Source organism: Oncorhynchus masou, chromosome 24, assembly GCF_036934945.1.
Source record: "Oncorhynchus masou masou isolate Uvic2021 chromosome 24, UVic_Omas_1.1, whole genome shotgun sequence".
In the NCBI taxonomy this organism is placed as follows: Eukaryota; Metazoa; Chordata; class Actinopteri; order Salmoniformes; family Salmonidae; genus Oncorhynchus; species Oncorhynchus masou.
In genome coordinates this window covers 37,549,828-37,571,049 of record NC_088235.1, presented here as the reverse complement: position 1 = coordinate 37,571,049, position 21,222 = coordinate 37,549,828, and the positions used below count along the sequence as shown (strand labels likewise).

General features: G+C 41.0%; 1 protein-coding gene across 1 annotated transcript in view; it reads left to right on the top strand.

Annotated features, from left to right (window-relative positions):
- LOC135512133 (CUB and sushi domain-containing protein 1-like) overlaps positions 1–21,222 on the top strand; it is a 502,291-nt gene that overhangs the window by 293,726 nt on the left and 187,343 nt on the right. The window contains exons 6-10 of the mRNA XM_064933828.1: positions 1,021–1,133; positions 2,137–2,214; positions 14,717–14,798; positions 15,205–15,329; positions 19,164–19,285. Of these exons, the coding sequence (XP_064789900.1) occupies positions 1,021–1,133; positions 2,137–2,214; positions 14,717–14,798; positions 15,205–15,329; positions 19,164–19,285 (520 nt within the window). The remainder of the gene's footprint in view (positions 1–1,020; positions 1,134–2,136; positions 2,215–14,716; positions 14,799–15,204; positions 15,330–19,163; positions 19,286–21,222) is intronic.

Below are 21,222 nucleotides of genomic sequence, written 5' to 3'. Positions count from 1 at the left end.
CCAAAACGCAGCGTGGTTATATTGATTCATGTTTAATAAAAAAAAGATACACAAACACTACAAAACAATAAACGTGACAAACCCAAAACAGCCCTATCTGGTGCAAACACAGAGACAGGAACAATCACTCACAAACACACAGTGAAACCCAGGCTACCTAAGTATGATTCTCAATCAGAGACAACTAATGACACCTGCCTCTGATTGAGAACCATACTAGGCCGAAACATAGAAATACCCAAATCATAGAAAAACAAACATAGACTGCCCACCCCAACTCATGCCCTGACCATACTAAATAATGACAAAACAAAGGAAATAAAGGTCAGAATGTGACAATTTGTTGGTACGCCGTATTGAAATGTCTAAGGTTGTTGATAAGGGTTTAATTCATTTGGGTTCAGGTAACAATTTTTCAGTTGACCCTTTCTATTTTGTTCTCTATTGCTCCTGTATTGTTCCTCAAGCAAGGGGGAGGCTGATGACATCAGAGGGCACCATCAGAATCCTTGAAAGTTTACACTTGCTCTTTAACATATTTTTTTACCCTTAAGTGTGTGTAAATTAGTGTATTTATACATGGGATATTTTTTTTCAACACGAAAAGTAATTAAAAAAAACTGTGGAATAGAGCAATACAGCCATATCAAAATGTGTGCTTACTCAAGGCATCTGTGAGGTTAATGGGGTAGAGCAGCAAAGTTAACCCTGCAAAATCTATAACACACAGCTGTCAAATTGAGTAGGCATTGCATAACTCTTTGGGCTAGAAACAATCAGGCTAGACTTGAGAGTAAACCATGTTTGTGATTTTTCACACAAATGTCCTTATATTAAACTTTTGATTTGGTATGTACTCTTAGCATTCCTTCCAATTAACCCATTGTGTAATCATTCCAGTAGTCATGCAGTGTAGATGTTCTATTGTTACTAAAAGCACCCCATTTGTTTTACTTTGAGTGTCCTTTTGATGGAAGTTTTGGGTCACTCTGCTGAATTGAGAATCATATTTTCTTCCAGGCTGACTGGTATGAATATACCTTCCCCTGTCATCAGCAGCAAGAACTGGTTACGGCTGCATTTCACATCAGACAGCAACCATCGGCGGAAAGGATTTAGTGCCCAGTACCAAGGTAAGGGGTCAGTGTCAGAGGGTTGGGATAGAACCCTTCCCATTGCAGGCAGTTGTCAGTGCAATTGGCTGTGAGTTCCTTCACATCACGTCACTTTTCATGCTCTGCCAGAGCTCTGCTAAACATGACATCTTGGCCTGACCTGGATTCTGCCCGCATATGGTTTGCAGGTGTATGCATAGTTATTTTTATGGTTTCTGCCTGTTAAATGGAGTTTGACGAAGTGCAACATGACTTGAGGCCTTCCAGGCTTAGTCACTAAGTGTAGCCCCAGGTACTTCTGCCTAAAAGAGTTTGGATACGAAGCCCATTCTCATTAAAAATAGTTGGCAACTTTTTTCCCTCCCACATGAATTTTTGTCCCCATTTGTGTTATATTGTCCGGTAAAATTACTATACTTCCCCTTAATACCTGGCGAGGGGATGAAGTCATATGGAGAAACGAATACTCACACTGAACCTATTTCAAATTTCTCAGGGTTTAATTGGCTTCCCTGCATGACATAATTACCAGATTAGATTTCGAGTCATATCCAAATCCAAATTGGCTTCTGTTGACACTAACGCAGGCTACTCATTCACTGCGCTGCCTGCTGGGGACTGAGCCCAGTGGTGTTAGGTGAAAGTGTAGCCACCACTGTTCACAAGCTGGCCCACCCTTGCCCTGCACAACAAAGGACTCCTCTGACTTGGATGATCTATAAAGACTAAATAATACAGCCCCAATAATTGCGCGGTGGCCTGGGCACATTGGCACCATGCTGGCCCTCTGCAATCACCTGGAGGACAGCTTGACATCTCTGCTTGTGAATTTCACCAGTGAACGCCAGCTTCAAAGTATATTTGGAGGCGGGCATGGGGGGGGGGGGGTCCTTCTATAGCAAAATAATCTCACAGAATTGTTTGCATGTTGTGACACAGATTTTCTTTCAGCCTGAGCTCTTAGGGTGTTTTGCTAATTACATAATGGATTATGATGTGCACGACTTTCTCTCCCCAACAGTAAAAAAGGCAATTGAGCTGAAGTCCAGAGGGGTGAAACTGCTTCCAAGCAAAGACACAAACCACAAAAATGCTGTTTGTAAGTACTTTCTTATAAGCTGAGGTGCAGTTTTACAGACATCAGAATTGTAATCATCATAAAGTCAAGCATATCTTAAAAGGGTTTGTCTTTCCCCAGGCAGTCCAAAACAGTGAAGAAATGTACACTTACGATAAGCTTTTTAAATTACGATAAGTTTTTAGGATTTGGTAGTTGTACCAGAGTCAAACAAATGAGTCTTTCTTACAAAGTTAAGTCAAGTTGATTGATCTTTCATCCTACTAAACTCCACCTACATTGGCATCTCTGGGACTAGAATCTACTGGAGGGTTTGGATAAGCCCTCTTTGTTTAAAAAACTCATGCCATCTGTATGTGTCCATTACTTGACAGTTACAGTGCCTTCAGAAATTATTCACACCCCTTGACTTTTCCCACATTTTGTTGTATTACCAAGTGGGATTAAAATGAATGAAATTACTCTGTAATATCAAAGCAAAAGAAAAACACTTTTTTAATATTATTATTAATTAATTAATGGAAAATAGAACACTAATATGTCTTGATTAGATTAGTATTCAACCCCCTGAGTCAATACATGCTAGAATCACCTTTGGCAGTGATTACAGCTGTGAGTCTTTCTGGGTAAGTCCCTAAATGCTTTGCACACCTGGATTGTACAATATTTGCCCAATATTCTTTCAAATTCATCAAGCTCTGTCAAGTTGGTTGTTGACCATTGTTAGACAGGCATCTTCATGTCTTGTCATAGATTTTCAAGCCAAATTAAGACAAATCTGTAACTAGGCCAATCAGGAACATCCAATGATGTCTTGGTAAGCAACTCCTGTGTATAGGTTATTATCCTGCTGAAAGGTGAATTTGTCTCCCAGTGTCTGTTGGAAAGCAGACTTAACTAGTTTTTCCTTTAGGATTTTGCCTGTACTTAGCTCTTTTTATCCTATAAAACTCCCAAGTCCTTGCCGATGACAAGCATACCCATAACATGATGCAACTCATAACACGACCATTCTGGAAAATATGAAGAGTGGTACTCAGTGATGTGTTGTGTTGTATTTGCCCTAAACAGACGGCTTTGTATTCAGAACAAAAAGTGCATTTCTTTGCCAATTTGCTATGAGTATTACTAAAATGCCTTATTACGAACTGGATGCATGTTTTGTAATATTTTTATTCTGTTTAGGCTTCTTTCTTTTCACTCTGTCATGTATGTTAGTATTGTGGAGTAACTACAATGTTGTTGATCCATCCTTAGTTTTCTCCTATCACAGCCATTAAACTCTGTAACTGCTTTAAAATCACTGTTGGCCTCATGGCGAAATCCCTGAGTGGTTTCCTTCCTCTCCGGCAACTGATTTAGGAAGGGCACCTATATCTTTGTAGTGACTAAGTGTATTGAAACAGCATCCAAAGTGTAAAATCAATAACTGCACCATGCTCAAAGGGATATTCAATGTCTGCTTTCTTTTTCCTTATCTACCAAAATGTGCTCTTCTTTGCTAACCATAGGAAAACCTCCCTGGTCTTTGTTATTTGAATCCATGCTTGAAATGGACTGCTTGACTTTGGAACCTTACAGATAATGCTATGTGTGGGCTACAGGGATTGGGTAGTCATTAATACTAAACACCATTATTGCACACAGATTGTGAACATGCAGCTAATTTTAACATAACAAAAGGGTTGAATACTTATTGAATTAAGACATTACAGATTTTCATTTTTTATTAATTTGTAAACATGTCTAAAAACATAATTCCACTTTGACATTATGGGGTGTTGTGTGTAGACTGTAACAGAACAAAATGTGGAAAAAGTCAAGGGGTGTGAATAGTTTCTCAAGTCAATGATCAATGTTAATATCGAATCATATTGCATGATTGCTATTCATTACCTAGGGGGTATACTATACATGGAAATATCAATATGCCCCCTAACAGATTTTATTAGACAGACTTATTTTATTATTTTATTTGTCTAGGCAGGTCAGTTAAAGAACACATTCGCATTTTCAATGACGGCCTAGGAACAGTGGGTTAAGTGCCTTGTTCAGGGGCAGATCGACAGATTTTTACCTTGTCAGCTCGGGGATTCAATCTTGCAACCTTTAAGTTACTCGTCCAACGCTCTAACCACTAGGCTACCTGCCGCCCCAGATATACTAAATGATGTACTAAATCCACCCAGTCTGATGTATGCTGTCACAGGTCAGGGTTTCTTACCGGAGTGTACTACCTGTGGTTGCCACTGGAGGGCACTCTTGAGTTTCCTCTAGTATCCAGGTGACCCTGATTGGGCTTATTGGGATCACCTACTGGATGACTATTTAGGTTCCTCTGTGGACTGGGCCAGTTGCTCAGGTCTCATGTTTTGTGTTCTTGTGTGCCCTTGCTTTGTTATGAAGACCTTAAGTAAATATTCTGGATTTACCCTTACCTCTGCCTGCTGTGTTTCTCTGTACCTGTGTCCAAGTTCGTACTTGCAGTATTGTCACTAGTCATTAGACCTAAGCCTCAAAATGGACCCAGCAGAGATTTCCCTGTCTTCCGAGGGACACTCCGAGCTCCACCACTTACGTTTGGGTCTCACTCACCATGGAACAGTGATTGGTCGCAATGAGGTGCGGTTGAAGACTACGTCGGAGGATTTAGGAACTCTTGTGTTCACTCTGCAGACAGGAGAGATGGGAGCAACTGCTACTGCTGCACCTGTGGCAGTTTCTAACCCTCCACTTCCTACCAGCTCCACATCTCCCTCCCCTTGGGAGCCTCATCTCCCAGCACCAAAGCTCTTTGAGGGGCATCCTGGGAGGTGTCGTGGGTTCCTGCTATCAATGTTCACTGGTCTTTGAACTGCAGGCATCAACGTTTCCCACCAAGCATTCCAGAGTGGCATATGTCATCTCCTTGCTCTCAGGACGAGCTCTGGCCTGGGCTACTGCCATCTAGGAGCAGCAATCAGACATTTGTTTCAATTAGCAAAGCTTCACCCAGGAGATGAGGATGGTTTTTGATCACCCCATAAGTGGCAGAAATGCTGCTCAAAGACTCATTGCGCTTCGGCAGGGCAGCCGGAGTGTAGCTGATTACACCATTGACTTTCGGACGCTCGCCGCTGAGAGCTGTTGGAATATAGAGGCACTTCACTCAGTCTTTCTGAACGGACTCAGTGAGGTTCTCAAGGATGAACTGGCTTCCCGGGACAACTCTTACACTCTTGGGTAGCTTATCGTTCTGGCCATCTGGATTGACAACCGGCTTTGGGAACGTCGTCATGAGAGGACGGAGGGGCCCCGAGTTGGTTCCAGTGTTTCGGGCCCTGCTGATGGAGTCGACTCTTCATTTGTTCCACTGCTGTATGATGGGCCTGCTTGTCCTGCACCCCGTCAGGGTTCTCAAATCGACTATGGTTCTCCTTCATATCCTTCAGAGGAGCCAATGCAATTGAGAGGAACCAGACTTTCTGCTCTGGAGAGTCAGATACAGTCTCCTGCGGCCGATACGGTACGCACCTTGCTTTCAGCCAACCTGTGGTGGGACAAGGGACAGTTGGACATATCGACTTTCATAGACTCTGGAGCTACTGGCTGTTTTCTGGATCGCACATTATCTTTCCAACAGATGCTGCCACTCACTAAGCTGGACACTCCGTTGTCGGTCACGGCACTGGATGATCAACTCCTAGGGTCTGGGAAGGTGAAGCAACTCACCATGCATATCTGGATGACCATTTGGAGCTTATCCAGTTACATCTCTCCTGAGCTTCCCCTGGTTCTTAGACATCCGTGGCTTTCCACACATAATCCTCAAATTGACTTGCGTTCGGAAAGAGTTCTGGGTGCGAATCCTTCATGCCAGTTCACCTGCCAGCAACTCTCTACACACTTTTCCGGCCCTGCTCATCTGGAGACTTCCGATCCTCCTGTTCCTCTGGCTGGGAATGACAAGCCTGATCTTTCCCACGTACCTCGGGATTACTGGGATTTGGATCAGGTCTTCAGAAAACAAAGGGCCAGCAAACTACCTCCCCACAGGCCCTACGATTGTGCCAGGAACCTCCTTTATGGCACCACTCCTCTGAGAGGAGGGCTGTATTCTCTCTCAGGTCCACAGACTGCAGCCATGAACAGTTATATTTAGGAGGTGCTGGCAGCTGATTTTATTCAGCTGTCCACTTCACCTGCAGGAGCGGGTTTTTTATTTGTTGGGAAGAAGGATGGGGGATTAAGCCCCTGTTTCGATTACCAAGGTTTAAATAACATTACCATCAAGAACCGTTACCCCCTTCCTCTTATGTCATCAGCTTTTGAGAGACTTCACGGAGCTACGGTTTTCTCTAAATTGGATTTACAGAACGCGTATAATCTGGTGCGCATCTGACAGGGAGATGAGTGGAAGACAGCGTTCAACACTCCTTATGGATATTATGAGTATCGGGTCATGCCCTTTGGACTTACTAATGCTCCAGCCGTTTTCCAGGTCCTGGTCAATGATGTGCTGCTCATCTTCCTTCACCCGTTTGTGTTTGTGCACCTGGATGACATCCTCATCTTCATGGTTGAACATGTCCAACATGTCCGCCAGGTCCTTCAAAGACTCCTCGCTCATCACTTGTTCGTGAAGGCCGAAGAGTGTGAGTTTCACGTTCCTCAGATCTCCGTCCTGGGGTACATCGTGTCTCAGGCCTGTGTACTGATGGACTCCCAAAAGGTAGGAGCAGTGGTCAATTGGCCGCGACCCAGCACAGTCAAGCAAGTTCAGCATATATCCCTTCACAGTTTGGACTGACCACAAGAAACTGGCCTACCTCCAGGAGGCTAAACGCCTCAACCCCAACAGGCTCGTTGGGCTTTCTTCTTCACTCAGTTCAGATTCACGTTATCTTACTGTCCGGGGTCTAAGAACGTTAAGTTGGATTCCCTTTCTCACCAGTTCCATTGCGCAAGGTAGGGAGGCAGTTCCAGACGGCTGTCCACCTAAAATACTTTTTGTTCCTCTTGGGGCACTGTCCAAGGTACTTCAGTGGGCTCACTCATCGCATCTCACCTCTCATCCGGGAGGGCAGAAAACGCTCAAGTTTTTGAGGAGGAAGTTTTGGTAGGCAGACACTCGGACCTTTGTGGCTGCCTGTCCGACATGCGCCCGGAACAAGATTCCTCGTCAGCAGCCTCTGGGGCTTCTTTATCCACTGCCAACACCTTCTCGACCCTGGTCCCATCTCTCTATGTATTTCATCACGTGCCCTCCATCCTCAGAGGGACACGGTCATCCTGGTTATTGTGGAGCGCCTTCCTTAACCTGGGTGGAGTATGGACACCACACTCTCCAGTGTTCCTCCACTGGCCTGTCACCATTCCAGGTGTTGTATGGTTACCAGCCCCCCCTGTTTCCAGATCAGGAGATTGAAGTGACGGTTCCTTCCGCTCAACGCCTTATCTCTCGTTGTTGCTGGACCTGGAAGATGCCTCGGTCAGCGCTCCTGAGGTCCTCAGCTCAGGTTCAACGACAGGCCAACCATCATCGCAGCCCGAGGTAAGATAAGGGTTTCTTCCTGGAGTGTACTACCTGTGGTTGCCACTGGAGAGCACCCTTGGATTACCTTTAGTATCCTGGTGACCCTGATTGGGCTTATTGTGATCACCTACTTGATGACTATTTAGGTTCCTCTGTGGACTAGGCCAGTTGCTCAGGTTTTGTTCAGTTTTCTAGTGTGCCCTTGCTTTGTTGTTTTGCTAGGAAGACCTTAGGTAAATATTCTGGATTTACCCTTACCTCTGCCTGCTGTGTTTCTCTGCGCCTGGGTCCAAGTTCGTACTAGCACTATTGTCACATATGCATGGTGATCAGGTAGTTTCTGATGTGTTTATGGATATGTACAGTACATGCACATGCAATCTCTTTGACCTGATGAATGACCACCTTGGATTGAAACGCTGTTACAAGAAAGCCAGTGATCTTTTTTCATTCACACTGGGTGTTGGACCAAAATGTATTTCAGACCTTGCTAGTAACACTGTTCTGAGTATCCAGGGAAGAAATGTCTCCATATAATTGAGGTCATAGTATTTGTTTTTCATATTTATTTATCCAAAAGTGGTAAAATGTTTGATTATCAGTTGGACATTACCACTATGAGTATCACACATATCACACATATGCGTAATTAATTAAGATTTTCATTTTCACACATATCCACACACATACAAACCATTATCCAACAAGCAGTGTTTGCTTGGCGTTAATGTTTGCCCAATTTCCATAATGTGTTTTCCAAAAGATGACCTTGATGCTATCTATAATAGTATGGGGAAAAACAATCCCCTGGTGAACACCACATTAAATTGTATTAGTAATGTGCTCCATGCTAAGCTTCACAAAGCATGTTCTATTGCAATTAGTGTTACTAAATGGCTGATTTTGCAAAAGTGAGGCACCATGCGCAATCTGGAATTTGAATCTCAGGTATATGGTGATATTAGGTCCTGGATGGATAAACAAATAGCAATTATGAAAACACAATTTTGTGACGCTGGTGTAAGGCAACCTTGTCAACAGTGCAACATAATGCAGTGCATGGAAAAAGTCATCTTTATATACTTGAATAGTATCAACAAGCACAGACAATTATTAACAACGTTTGTAACTCTTAACGGCCTTTAAAGCGTCCTAAATTCTGCAAAGGAAAATGTATTTGGTCATTTATACACAGGGTTATGCATATTATCACCATCACCAGACTCTTTTAGATGAGGGATTAAGCTCAGGTCCTGACTCACTCTGGTCATTAAAGATCGAATGGTGCTCATTTAAGGAGAAGAGGTGTGAAATTATGGGTTCTGGCCAAATCCCGGATGTATAGACAGCCTACTCGTAATATCTTCCAAGACGTCTAATTACTGCAGCTACATTTCAATTATTCTTATCTGCATTGAAATGGACAATTTTGTTGGTCAATTTTGTTGATGGCTGGAAAGATGATTGACATCCTTCACCAAGGTGGTTTCTTCACATTTTTCACTGGATGAAAATTCCACCTATCTACACAGTGTGGAGCCTGTGTTTACCATCGAATAAACTGTGAGAATACAATAGAGTGTGGGAATTCATGACAACTTTTTGGCAACAATGCAAAACATTATGTTTGGCGTAAAAGCAACACAGCTCATCACCCTGAACACACCATACCCACTGTCAAACATGGTGGTGGCAGCATCATGGTTTGGGCCTGCTTTTCTTCAGCAGGGACAGGGAAGATGGTTAAAATTGATGGGAAGATGGATGGAGCCAAATACAGGACCATTCTGGAAGAAAACCTGATGGAGTCTGCAAAAGACCTGAGACTGGGACGGAGATTTGTCTTCCAACAAGACAATGATCCAAAACATAAAGCAAAATCTACAATGGAATGGTTCAAAAATAAACATATCCAGGTGTTAGAATGTCCAAGTCAAAGTCCAGACCTGAATCCAATCGAGAATCTGTGGAAAGAACTGAAAACTGCTGTTCACAAATGCTCTCCATCCAACCTCACTGAGCCCGAGCTGTTTTGCAAGGAGGAATGGGAAAACATTTCAGTCTCTCGATGTGCAAAACTGATAGAGACATACCCCAAGCGACTTACAGCTGTAATCGCAGCAAAAGGTGGCGCTACAAAGTATTAACTTAAGGGGGCTGAATAATTTTGCACGCCCAATTTTTCAGTTTTTGATTTGTTAAAAAAGTTTGAAATATCCAATAAATGTCGTTCCACTTCATGATTGTGTCCCACTTGTTGTTGATTCTTCACAAAAAAATAAAGTTTTATATCTTTATGTTTGAAGCCTGAAATATGGCAAAAGGTCGCAAAGTTCAAGGGGGCCGAATACTTTCGCAAGGCACTGTAGCATTCATGTTTTATATGTGTGTCCATACTGTCCATGGGTTTCTAGTGGATAGACGATATGGTTCAAGAGAAAATAGCCTAATTAGTGAAAATAATTGCATTATTGCCAATTACCTCTGCAACACTTCCAAATGTTTTGTTTTTTCACAACTGTCACCAGTTTGGCAATAAAACATTTACAACAAAGACATATTTACACAGTAAAATAAATACAAATGTGTACAAAAATATTATGGATATTTCATGCAGAAACCCTCATATTAAACACTTATTCACTAAATATATGGTTTATATTTAGGATAATGTTTTACAGGTTTATCATTAAATTTTTATTTTCAAATAATATTTTCTTCAATTATTTTATACACTCACAAGACTGTTTATTAAGTACACCCATCTAGTACTGGATTGGACGCCCCTTTTCCTCCAGAACAGCCTGATTTCTTCGGGGCGTGGATACTACAAGTCAGAAACGTTCCACAGGGATGTTATTCCATTATGCCGCAATGGCATCATGCAACGGTACACCACTGCCACCAGCCTGTACTGTTGACACCAGGCAGGGTGGATCCATGGATTCATGCTGCTTACGCCAAATCATGACTCTGCCATCAGCATGACAATTCATCGGACCAGGTAAGGTTTTTCCACTCCTCAATTCTTACTTTTAGCTCAAAGGAGGGGAACCCGGTGCAATAGCCCATCCATGACAAAGATCGACGAGTTGTGTGTTCCGAGATGACGTTTTGCACACACGTGTCGACCTCTCATCAATGAGCTGTTTTTGCCTAAAGGACTGCCACTGACTTGATGTTTTCTGTTTATTGCACCATTCTCGGGAAACCTTAGACATTGTCGTGCGTGAAACGCCCAGGAGGGAGGACATTTCTGGTGTACTGGATCCGACGTCCCTGGTACCGAAGATCATACCAAGCTCAAAGTCACTTAGCCCACTCGTTATGCCCATTCTAACATTCAATCGAACAGTAACTGAATGCCTCGATGCCGGTCTGTCTGCTTTATATAGCAAGCCATGGCCACATTACTCACTGTATGTAGGATTGATCCATTTTCATGAACAGTGTGGTGTACCTAATAAACTGTCTGCGTGAGTGTATATTTTGCATGTGATAAGGCCACACAGAGGGCCAGAGATAATTACAGACACCTGTGATGATCTGAAGTACCCAAAACGGCCACTAGATGTTATCTGATAAAATTCCATATATTCCTTGAAAGTTATAAAAATTTACTGAACTTTGAAAGTTTCCAGTAATATACCCTCCCTTTGCAACACTAATTACCATGAGCGGTAAATCATTAAAGCTCCTGTCATCACAAGTTGGAAATACGTTCATGGATCCTCCTGGCACCAGAGGGCGGCAAAGACCGCCCTAGAGACATTTATTGGACTCAGGTGTGTCTTTTTAATTCATGATTGTGTCCGTGTTAAAACACGTGTGTTTTCTGTGGTCCTTTGCAGAAGTTTGAGTTGTTTACCGTGTGAGGTCGGTTCCTGAGTGAGTTTTCGAGACATAAGCTGTGGTCGAATACCCATACAAACATACTGTATACTACATACTTAATGAGTATATACTATTAGTTCATTTTAGTGTACTGTAAATGAACAGTATGCTTTCAGTTGAGCTGAGTTGATGCTGTTGCTATGCAACCTCTTGCTAGCTAGTTAGCATAACAAATTACTTGTTAGACATTTTACGACTTCGGGTGTTTAAATTCTTAGCGTTATCAGATTGTCCGTTTGTAAATTCAGAGCGCCTACTGGATGCTCGGGCCAAAGAGTAGGGTTGATTTGAGCAATCTGACCTTACAACGGCAGTCAAGCACTCAAGCTTATATATATCCCATTTAGCAGACGCTTTTGTCCAAAGCGACTTACAAGTCGGCTGGGGCCACTCCTTTTACATATGTGTGGCCCTAGCGGGAATCGAACCCACGACGCTTGGCGTTGCAAGCGCCATGCTCTACCGACTGAGCCACACAGGACTCAGTTCACTGGTCACGATGGCAACACCCATCCGTAGCACGCGCTCCAGCAGGTGTATCTCACTGATCATCCCTAAAGCCAACACCTCATTCGGCCGCCTTTCGTTCCAGTACTCTGCTGCCTGTGACTGGAACGAATTGCAAAAATCGCTGAAGTTGGAGACCTTTATCTCCCTCACCAACTTCAAACATCAGCTATCTGAGCAGCTAACCGATCGCTGCAGCTGTACATAATCTATTGGTAAATAGCCCACCCATTTTCACCTACCTCATCCCCACAGTTTTTATTTATTTACTTTTCTGCTCTTTTGCACACCAATATCTCTACCTGTACATGATTATTTATCAATCCGGTGTTAATCTGCAATATTGTAATCATTCGCCTACCTCCTCATGCCTTTTGCACACATTGTATATAGACTCCCCTTTTTTTTCCTACTGTGTTATTGACTTGTTAATTGTTTACTCCATGTGTAACTCTGTGTTGTCTGTTCACACTGCTATGCTTTATCTTGGCCAGGTCGCAGTTGTAAATGAGAACTTGTTCTCAACTAGCCTACCTGGTTAAATAAAGGCGAAATAAAAAAATAAATAAAAAGCTAACGTTGGCAGTTTTCATGTTATCCAGAACGTTGGTGACTGTGCTGCTGGCTACAATTTAATTACACTTTTTTTTGCCAACGTTTACTGACACCGGCCACATTCAACGGGTGTTGAGCGCTCGTAAATTCATTATTGTGCGCCCTGGTACACTCAAACGAGAGTGCTCTGAAATCGAAGTAGATAGCCAGAACAAATTTACAAAGCACCCGAATGTCCATTGAGAACGCACACCGACGATACCATTTAGCTAAGCCAGGAATGACGGGAATAATAAAGTCAATAAACGTTAGGTAGTTAGATAGCTTATAGTTAATATACTGGCAAGTTTGATGTATAAGTAGCCAACTAACGTTAGGTAGCGAGCTAACATACCGGTACATACTGATGTGATGATATGCTAAGTGGTTCGTAAGGACAGCGTAGCTAACAAATTGTCAGCCAACATAACGGGTAAGGTAACTTATTTAAAAAGTCATTACTCTATTACATTGATCAACATTTTTTAACATTTGTCATAATTATTCAAAGCAATGCATTTGTATCTGCTCTCGTTGTACTTTGGCTTCATATTTTCCATTTCCTGAACAATTGCTTTATGGGCCCTAAATTATGGAAATAACATCAATTTCAAGTTCATTAACATCCGGGAACATTTGGCATACTAACGATATCCATACTATGACCAATAAGCATGCTATATACTCAATTCACATCACAAATAGTACAGTAAGTGCGGTTAGTATGAGTATTCAAACACAGTGTTGGTTGTTTTTCTAGTGTACTGTGATCCTGCGGCTACTGTTTCTCAGTAAAGTATTTATGTTTATCCTTACCACTGATTCCTCGTCTGGTCTCTTCTCTGCACCTGGGTCCAACCTCACCACGTCACAAATACATATTTCATATCTGAATGCAACCCATACAAATGTTATGATGAAACATTGTACAGGCTGTTGTATTTCTATAGCTGTTGACTCACCTGTTCAATTATTTCACTTGAAGCAAAGCTTATAAACCAGTTCGATGTAATATAAAAATATATTGTTCCTTTAACAACCATTATTCTGTAAATTGTATGACAAATTTCTTACCTTAAACTTTTCACTTACATTTTGCTTACATACGCTAACATTAAGTTATGTGTATTATATTAGATAATATATAAAATATATTATATTATATAAAACTATAAAAGTGTAATAGGATATTATCCAGTGGTGTTGTGTAGTGTTCGATGCAAGATTATTATGCAAGATTATTATGTGTAATGATTTGTCTCAGTCTGTGTTGTGGTCATTAGAGACTTTTAACTTTTTATTTCAAGACATGTATTACATGAAACAACGCCCAATGATCAATGCATTTTTCATTCCGAAAGCAATTTTTAGGCCAAATTTAGCAAATTAGGCCAAATCGACACCAAAAGTTTTAATTGACAATTTTACTACTAATGATCGAAGTTTGCAGTAAATGTGAGTGGACTCATCTTTGTATTATTTCATGGCATCTGAATTAATGGCAGCGATAGGGGAATATTTTTCCTTTATTGAGACTAATGGCGCGTGATCTTGTTAGAACATGAAATTAGATTTATTGCTCTAATACTATAATTGTGAGGGTGCTGTTTGTCGCCGCTGTCTCTTGCTCCTGGCTCTGTGCTTCTAGTGTAATACCTTTCAGATTCTTGTCAGCACTTCTTATGGAGTATCGAAATGGGCCTTTGTTAAAAGTATCCCAGCCTCTGGAGCAAACTCAACTTTTTTTCTAACCATCAGTGTGTATAGTTTGTAGTGTCAATGAATGAATTAGTCATGAATATTGTACAGTCAAGTTCATCACATTACTTTGATAATTATATATATATATATACATATATGTATTTTTTCCATACCTGCCCGGTATATACAGTATACTTGTGGTGCACCACTTTTATGGAATTATTTTATTATATCTGTCACTAGTATTTCAATAGGTTTTGTACCTCTTTTCCCTCACCACTCTGTATTCCACCTTTTATCCTCTTTCTGTAGTGAGCCAAGGGGGCATGGCAGCAGACGTTTGTCCAGATCCTGGTATTCCAGAGAATGGGAAGAGGATGGGCTTTGACTTTCAGTGGGTGCCTTTTCTTCACTCTTATCAGGTTTGGCGTCAGTGTAATGGGAACTGTGTGGAACAGCTTTAATCAGTGCGAGCCCTGCTGTGTTGCATTTTTAAACCCCCACTGTTATACCATCACCATTAATGACTGCAATTGCACACCCTCAATAGGTGATACAACCCTCTTAAAGAAGATACCTTAATTCAACAAAGACCATTACTTGTTTGTTAAGGAGGCAGACTTACTTATAACCATTAAAAACAAAGCAGCTTGAGGATGGTAGGGAACTTGTACACAGAGAAAAACAGTGATATTTAGAGGAAGGAAGTCTGTCACAGGCATAGAGGGGCCAGGGGTTGATGGTGAGCTCTGTACGACCGGTCAATCACTTACGGTCATTTGTCTCTCCAACTCCCATAGGGTCGGAGCCAGCATCCAGTTTTCCTGCGATGACAGCTATGTGCTTCAGGGATCAAAGAGCATCACTTGCCAGAGAGTGACAGAGACACTGGCCGCATGGAGTGACCACAGACCTATCTGCCGCAGTAAGTGTGAATGCATGCAGACCATTTTTCCATCCCAACACTTTCTGTTGGTACATTTTCCCATCTTGATTTTAAGGGAGATGAGGGACACGCACCAATGGTGGGTAGGGTGATCAATGGTGAGAGACTACAGTACAGAGATTCTTATATGTTGAGGATGTAACTGCTACCTACTACCTCCCAGGTCAAAGACTTGAATGTTCTCTATTCGTCATATTACCATGGCTTTACCTGGAATTTACAAAGGCTATTCAATATTCAATCCCCTTGATTTAAAAGCATTGAGACGTCTTCCCTCTTTCTTTATTGAGACATGCAGTTGTTAGCCATCTGTGAGAGGCAGTAACTGCAAGCTGTCTTCCTTTGAAGTGTTAATAGCTGGGATGAATATCACATGAGCTCCCAAAATTATTATGACTGCATGGTAGGCTTTTGTTAGCACATGTTGTGTACAAAAACAGAAAAGGTTTATTTTTACAAGTTTTTTGTTGTTGTTGCTATATACAATATTTATCACCTTTGAAAATGTGATCCTGCTCTCAATGGGTTTCCCCTGACTAAATTCAAGTTAAAAAAAATAACATATATATATATATATATATATATATATATATATATACAGTGCCTTGCGAAAGTATTCGGCCCCCTTGAACTTTGCGACCTTTTGCCACATTTCAGGCTTCCAACATAAAGATATAAAACTGTATTTTTTTGTGAAGAATCAACAACAAGTGGGACACAATCATGAAGTGGAACGACATTTATTGGATATTTCAAACCTTTTTTACAAATCAAAAACTGAAAAATTGGGCGTGCAAAATTATTCAGCCCCTTTACTTTCAATGCAGCAAACTCTCTCCAGAAGTTCAGTGAGGATCTCTGAATGATCCAATGTTGACCTAAATGACTAATGATGATAAATACAATCCACCTGTGTGTAATCAAGTCTCCGTATAAATGCACCTGCACTGTGATAGTCTCAGAGGTCCGTTAAAAGCGCAGAGAGCATCATGAAGAACAAGGAACACACCAGGCAGGTCCGAGATACTGTTGTGAAGAAGTTTAAAGCCGGATTTGGACACAAAAAGATTTCTCAAGCTTTAAACATCCCAAGGAGCACTGTGCAAGCGATAATATTGAAATGGAAGGAGTATCAGACCACTGCAAATCTACCAAGACCTGGCCGTCCCTCTAAACTTTCAGCTCATACAAGGAGAAGACTGATCAGAGATGCAGCCAAGAGGCCCATGATCACTCTGGATGAACTGCAGAGATCTACAGCTGAGGTGGGAGACTCTGTCCATAGGACAACAATCAGTCGTATATTGCACAAATCTGGCCTTTATGGAAGAGTGGCAAGAAGAAAGCCATTTCTTAAAGATATCCATAAAAAGTGTTGTTTAAAGTTTGCCACAAGCCACCTGGGAGACACACCAAACATGTGGAAGAAGGTGCTCTGGTCAGATAAAACCAAAATTGAACTTTTTGGCAACAATGCAAAACGTTATGTTTGGCGTAAAAGCAACACAGCCCATTACCCTGAACACACCATACCCACTGTCAAACATGGTGGTGGCAGCATCATGGTTTGGGCCTGCTTTTCTTCAGCAGGGACAGGGAAGATGGTTAAAATTGATGGGAAGATGGATGGAGCCAAATACAGGACCATTCTGGAAGAAAACCTGATGGAGTCTGCAAAAGACCTGAGACTGGGACGGAGATTTGTCTTCCAACAAGACAATGATCCAAAACATAAAGCAAAATCTACAATGGAATGGTTCAAAAATAAACATATCCAGGTGTTAGAATGGCCAAGTCAAAGTCCAGACCTGAATCCAATTGAGAATCTGTGGAAAGAACTGAAAACTGCTGTTCACAAATGCTCTCCATCCAACCTCACTGAGCTCGAGCTGTTTTGCAAGGAGGAATGGGAAAAAATTTCAGTCTCTCGATGTGCAAAACTGATAGAGACATACCCCAAGCAACTTACAGCTGTAATCGCAGCAAAAGGTGGCGCTACAAAGTATTAACTTAAGGGGGCTGAATAGTTTTGCACGCCCAATTTTTCAGTTTTTGATTTGTTAAAAAAGTTTGAAATATCCAATAAATGTCGTTCCACTTCATGATTGTGTCCCACTTGTTGTTGATTCTTCACAAAAAAATAAAGTTTTATATTTTTATGTTTGAAGCCTGAAATGTGGCAAAAGGTCGCAAAGTTCAAGGGGGCCGAATACTTTCGCAAGGCACTGTATATAGAAAAGAATTCTGTAATCCCTATCCATTTAGATTTGGGGAAGCATTTTTATTTATTTTTAAAATATTTTTTATAGCTGTCCATATACAATAGACTGGGTTAAGTGCTACCAAACTGTATATGTGGAAAATATATTGGATTTGAAAAAAGTAATCAACATAAACTGTTGTTTTGAGGGTGAAACTTCAACCAGAAGATTTTGTCATCATTGTAACAAGTTTTCCACATATATATTTTTTATTTGAATTTGGACCTTTGAAACAACATTTGATCTTCAACTATAGGCTATAAACTATTTTTTTTCAATCACAGCATTTTTAATATAGAGTTATTAGTCGTGATATTTAGCGGATTTGGTTGATCTTGTGGTTTCAAACCAGTGAGCTTATTAATATTATTAATCAATAATATGGGCAGATGGAATTATTGACAATGGAAAAGGTTGAAATGTTGTTCTCTTGTTATATAATTGCTACATTTACTATAAATATACAATAAATATTTGTTTTCCAGATTGCGTTTTGGCAACAAAAAATAGGAATGTAAATATTTGGTCGCGACAGAGGCAACCTGGTTCAATTTGGGTCCCGAGCTGAGATCTGCAGAGTTCTAACTTTCAAAGCCATAGAGGACACAGGCCTCCAGATAACATAAATCAAAATGAAATGAGGCAGTATGTCAACGATCCAGAAGTAAGACTAACCACGTTTGACAATTTCTTAGCACCATTCCTGGGAAGTACTGATTGATCCAGACACTTTTTTGTCACAGCATCACCCATGAATATCTTTAAGAATAACACTCTACTACCCCCTCACCCCCAAACCTCTCTCCACTACCATCCCCTCCATGCGGAGCTAAGTAACAGGTAGAAGCCATTACATGTGAAGTTACAAAGCCTCCAGCTCAGAGATACACTGCTGCTCTTTTCTCTCCCGGATGGGCATGATCCCAGGTGATTATTTAGTTAATTATAGACTGTTGTTCCGACCTGTAAATGAAGAATGTGCTCGTTTTGCCATTTTTTTCTATTGACTATAGAACCCTCTGACACTTTGATAATTAACAGGCGCACAGTGTAGTCATCAGAGATTTCATAATTAATAATTTTCAGCTTCACCTCTTGATGATTTCACTCACCAATCCTCAGTTGTTGTGGAGCGGATAAAGTTTGAGTAATTAGGTGCTATTAAAAGGCACTGTTTTGTAAACAAGCATATTGGCTTCCAGCCTTTCAATGAAGGATACCACAGTAGAAGGATACCACTTAAGGTTGGATTCTCAGAAGGCTGGAATCCAACCTTAAGATTCCAGACATATTTTCTATGACGCAACACATGGAATCTCATTTTTGTAGAGAAAGTGTCCATCTTCCAACCTTGAATGCATTCCACGACTAACTGTTTTACAGAAAATGTACAGCAGTGTCAAGTCTATTTCTGGAGTTGGTTGAGGTTATTGTTTACCAAATAGCTCATCTTTCTCAGTGTGATTGTGGGATGTATATCACCTGTTGTATCATTGCATTGTTGTTTCCAATGTTTCATTTCTGATGGATGTATTTGATTTGATTTCAACAGCGAGAACGTGTGGCTCTAATTTAAGAGGACCAAAGGGCTTCATCACGTCCCCTAATTACCCTGTTCAGTATGAAAATAATGCCCACTGTGTCTGGGTCATAACAGCAGTGGACAATGGGAAGGTGAGTCAGATGTATTTTCTTCTTTCACTTTAACACGGTGACTTATCAGCATTCATATACTTGCTAATGAATCCCTCTGCAAGGTGAATGGTTCAACTTCAATCATTTAATTCATTTTTTGTAGTATTTTGCAAGTTGAGTATCAAGGCATTATCACATTATTTTGGATGGAGTCTGAGAGATGTTTTGACACTAAATGAAGGGAAATATATTTTATTGTGACAGTGACCCAATAGGACAGATCTTACGGAAGGCAACATGTTCTGTATTGCAAAATAGTATGTGAGGCATAAACCTTTAAATTATAACAAATGTGTGGTATATTTATTTACCCTGCATGATGCCAAACCACCCATGACTTCATTGGATGGCTTCATTGGCATTGTTAAGGAAACATTTCATTATCATGCATTGTTTTCTTTCAGCAATTAAACAATTTGTTTATACTTGGCATACTCCATGTTTATTTCATTTTCTTTGAATAATAAACTCCACAAGTTAACAGCAAGAATGGAGATGATTTCTGTGTGAAAATTATTTATTTTAATTCAGTCACCTCAATGTCAGAAAAGTTTCAAGAGCCGTATTGGATTCATGCTGATGCAATGGATAAATATCTATTCCGTGGTGGGGGGGGGAGGGGGGTCCAATCACATAATCATGATTATGTTACCATGTTAATGCAATGCCATTGTATGCATTAGCGTACAAATGGCATTAAATTCACTAAATGATCATAACAAATATGAGGCATATTAGCAGATATATATATATAAAGAGGGGCCACTTGAAACTGTTCAAATTAATGGTTTCTACTTGTCGTGTATATCCCTCGTGCAACATAGGGGTCAGAGCACTAAAGATAAAGCAAACAGTAATTAATATTTCCTGCTGTAAATTATGGATACTTCAAGAAAGAGTGCCTCAAAGGAAATGGAACTCTTCAAAATGATTGGAAATAAATAATTAGTCACTTGGCGTCACTTGGCGCCTCCCAAAAAGCCATATCACAACCTGCAGTTGAAGTAAGAAGTTTACATACACTTACGTTGGAGTCATTAAAACTTGTTTTTCAACCACTCCACAAATTTCTTGTTAACAAACTATAGTGTTGGCAAGTTGGTTAGGGCATCTACTTGACACACGTAATTCTACAGACATATTATGTCACTTATAATTCACTGTATCACAAGTCCAGTGGGTCAGAAGTTTACATACACAAGCTGACTGTGTCTTTAAACAGCTTGGAAAATTCCAGAAAATTATGTCATGGCTTTAAAAGCTTCTGATAGGCTAATTGACATCATTTGAGTCAATTGGAGGTGTACCTGTGGATGTATTTCAAGGCCTACCTTCAAACTCAGTGCCTCTTTGCTGGACATCATGGGAAAATCAAAAGAAATCAGCCAAGACCCCAGAAAGAAAATTGTAGACCTCCACAAGTCTGGTTCATCCTTGGGAGAAATTTTCAAACGCCTGAAGGTACCACGTTCATCTGTACAAACAACAGTGCGCAAGTATAAACACCATGGGACCACGCAGCCGTCATATCACTTAGGAAGGAGACGTGTTCTGTCTCCTAGAGTTGAACGTACTTTGGTGCGAAAGTGCAAATCAATCCCAGAACAACAGCAAAGGACCCTGTGAAGATGCTGGAGGAAACCAGTACAAAATTATCTATATCCACAGTAAAACGAGTCCTATATCAACATAACCTGAAAGGCCGCTCAGCAAGGAAGAAGCCACTGCTCCAAAACCGCCATTAAAAAAAGCCAGACTACCGTTGGCAACTGCACATGGGGACAAAGATCGTACTTTTTGGAGAAATGTCCTCTGGTCTGATGAAACAAAAATAGAACTGTTTGGCCATAATGACCATCGTTATATTTGGAGGGGAAAGGGGGAAGCTTGCAAGTCGAAGAACACCATCCCAACCG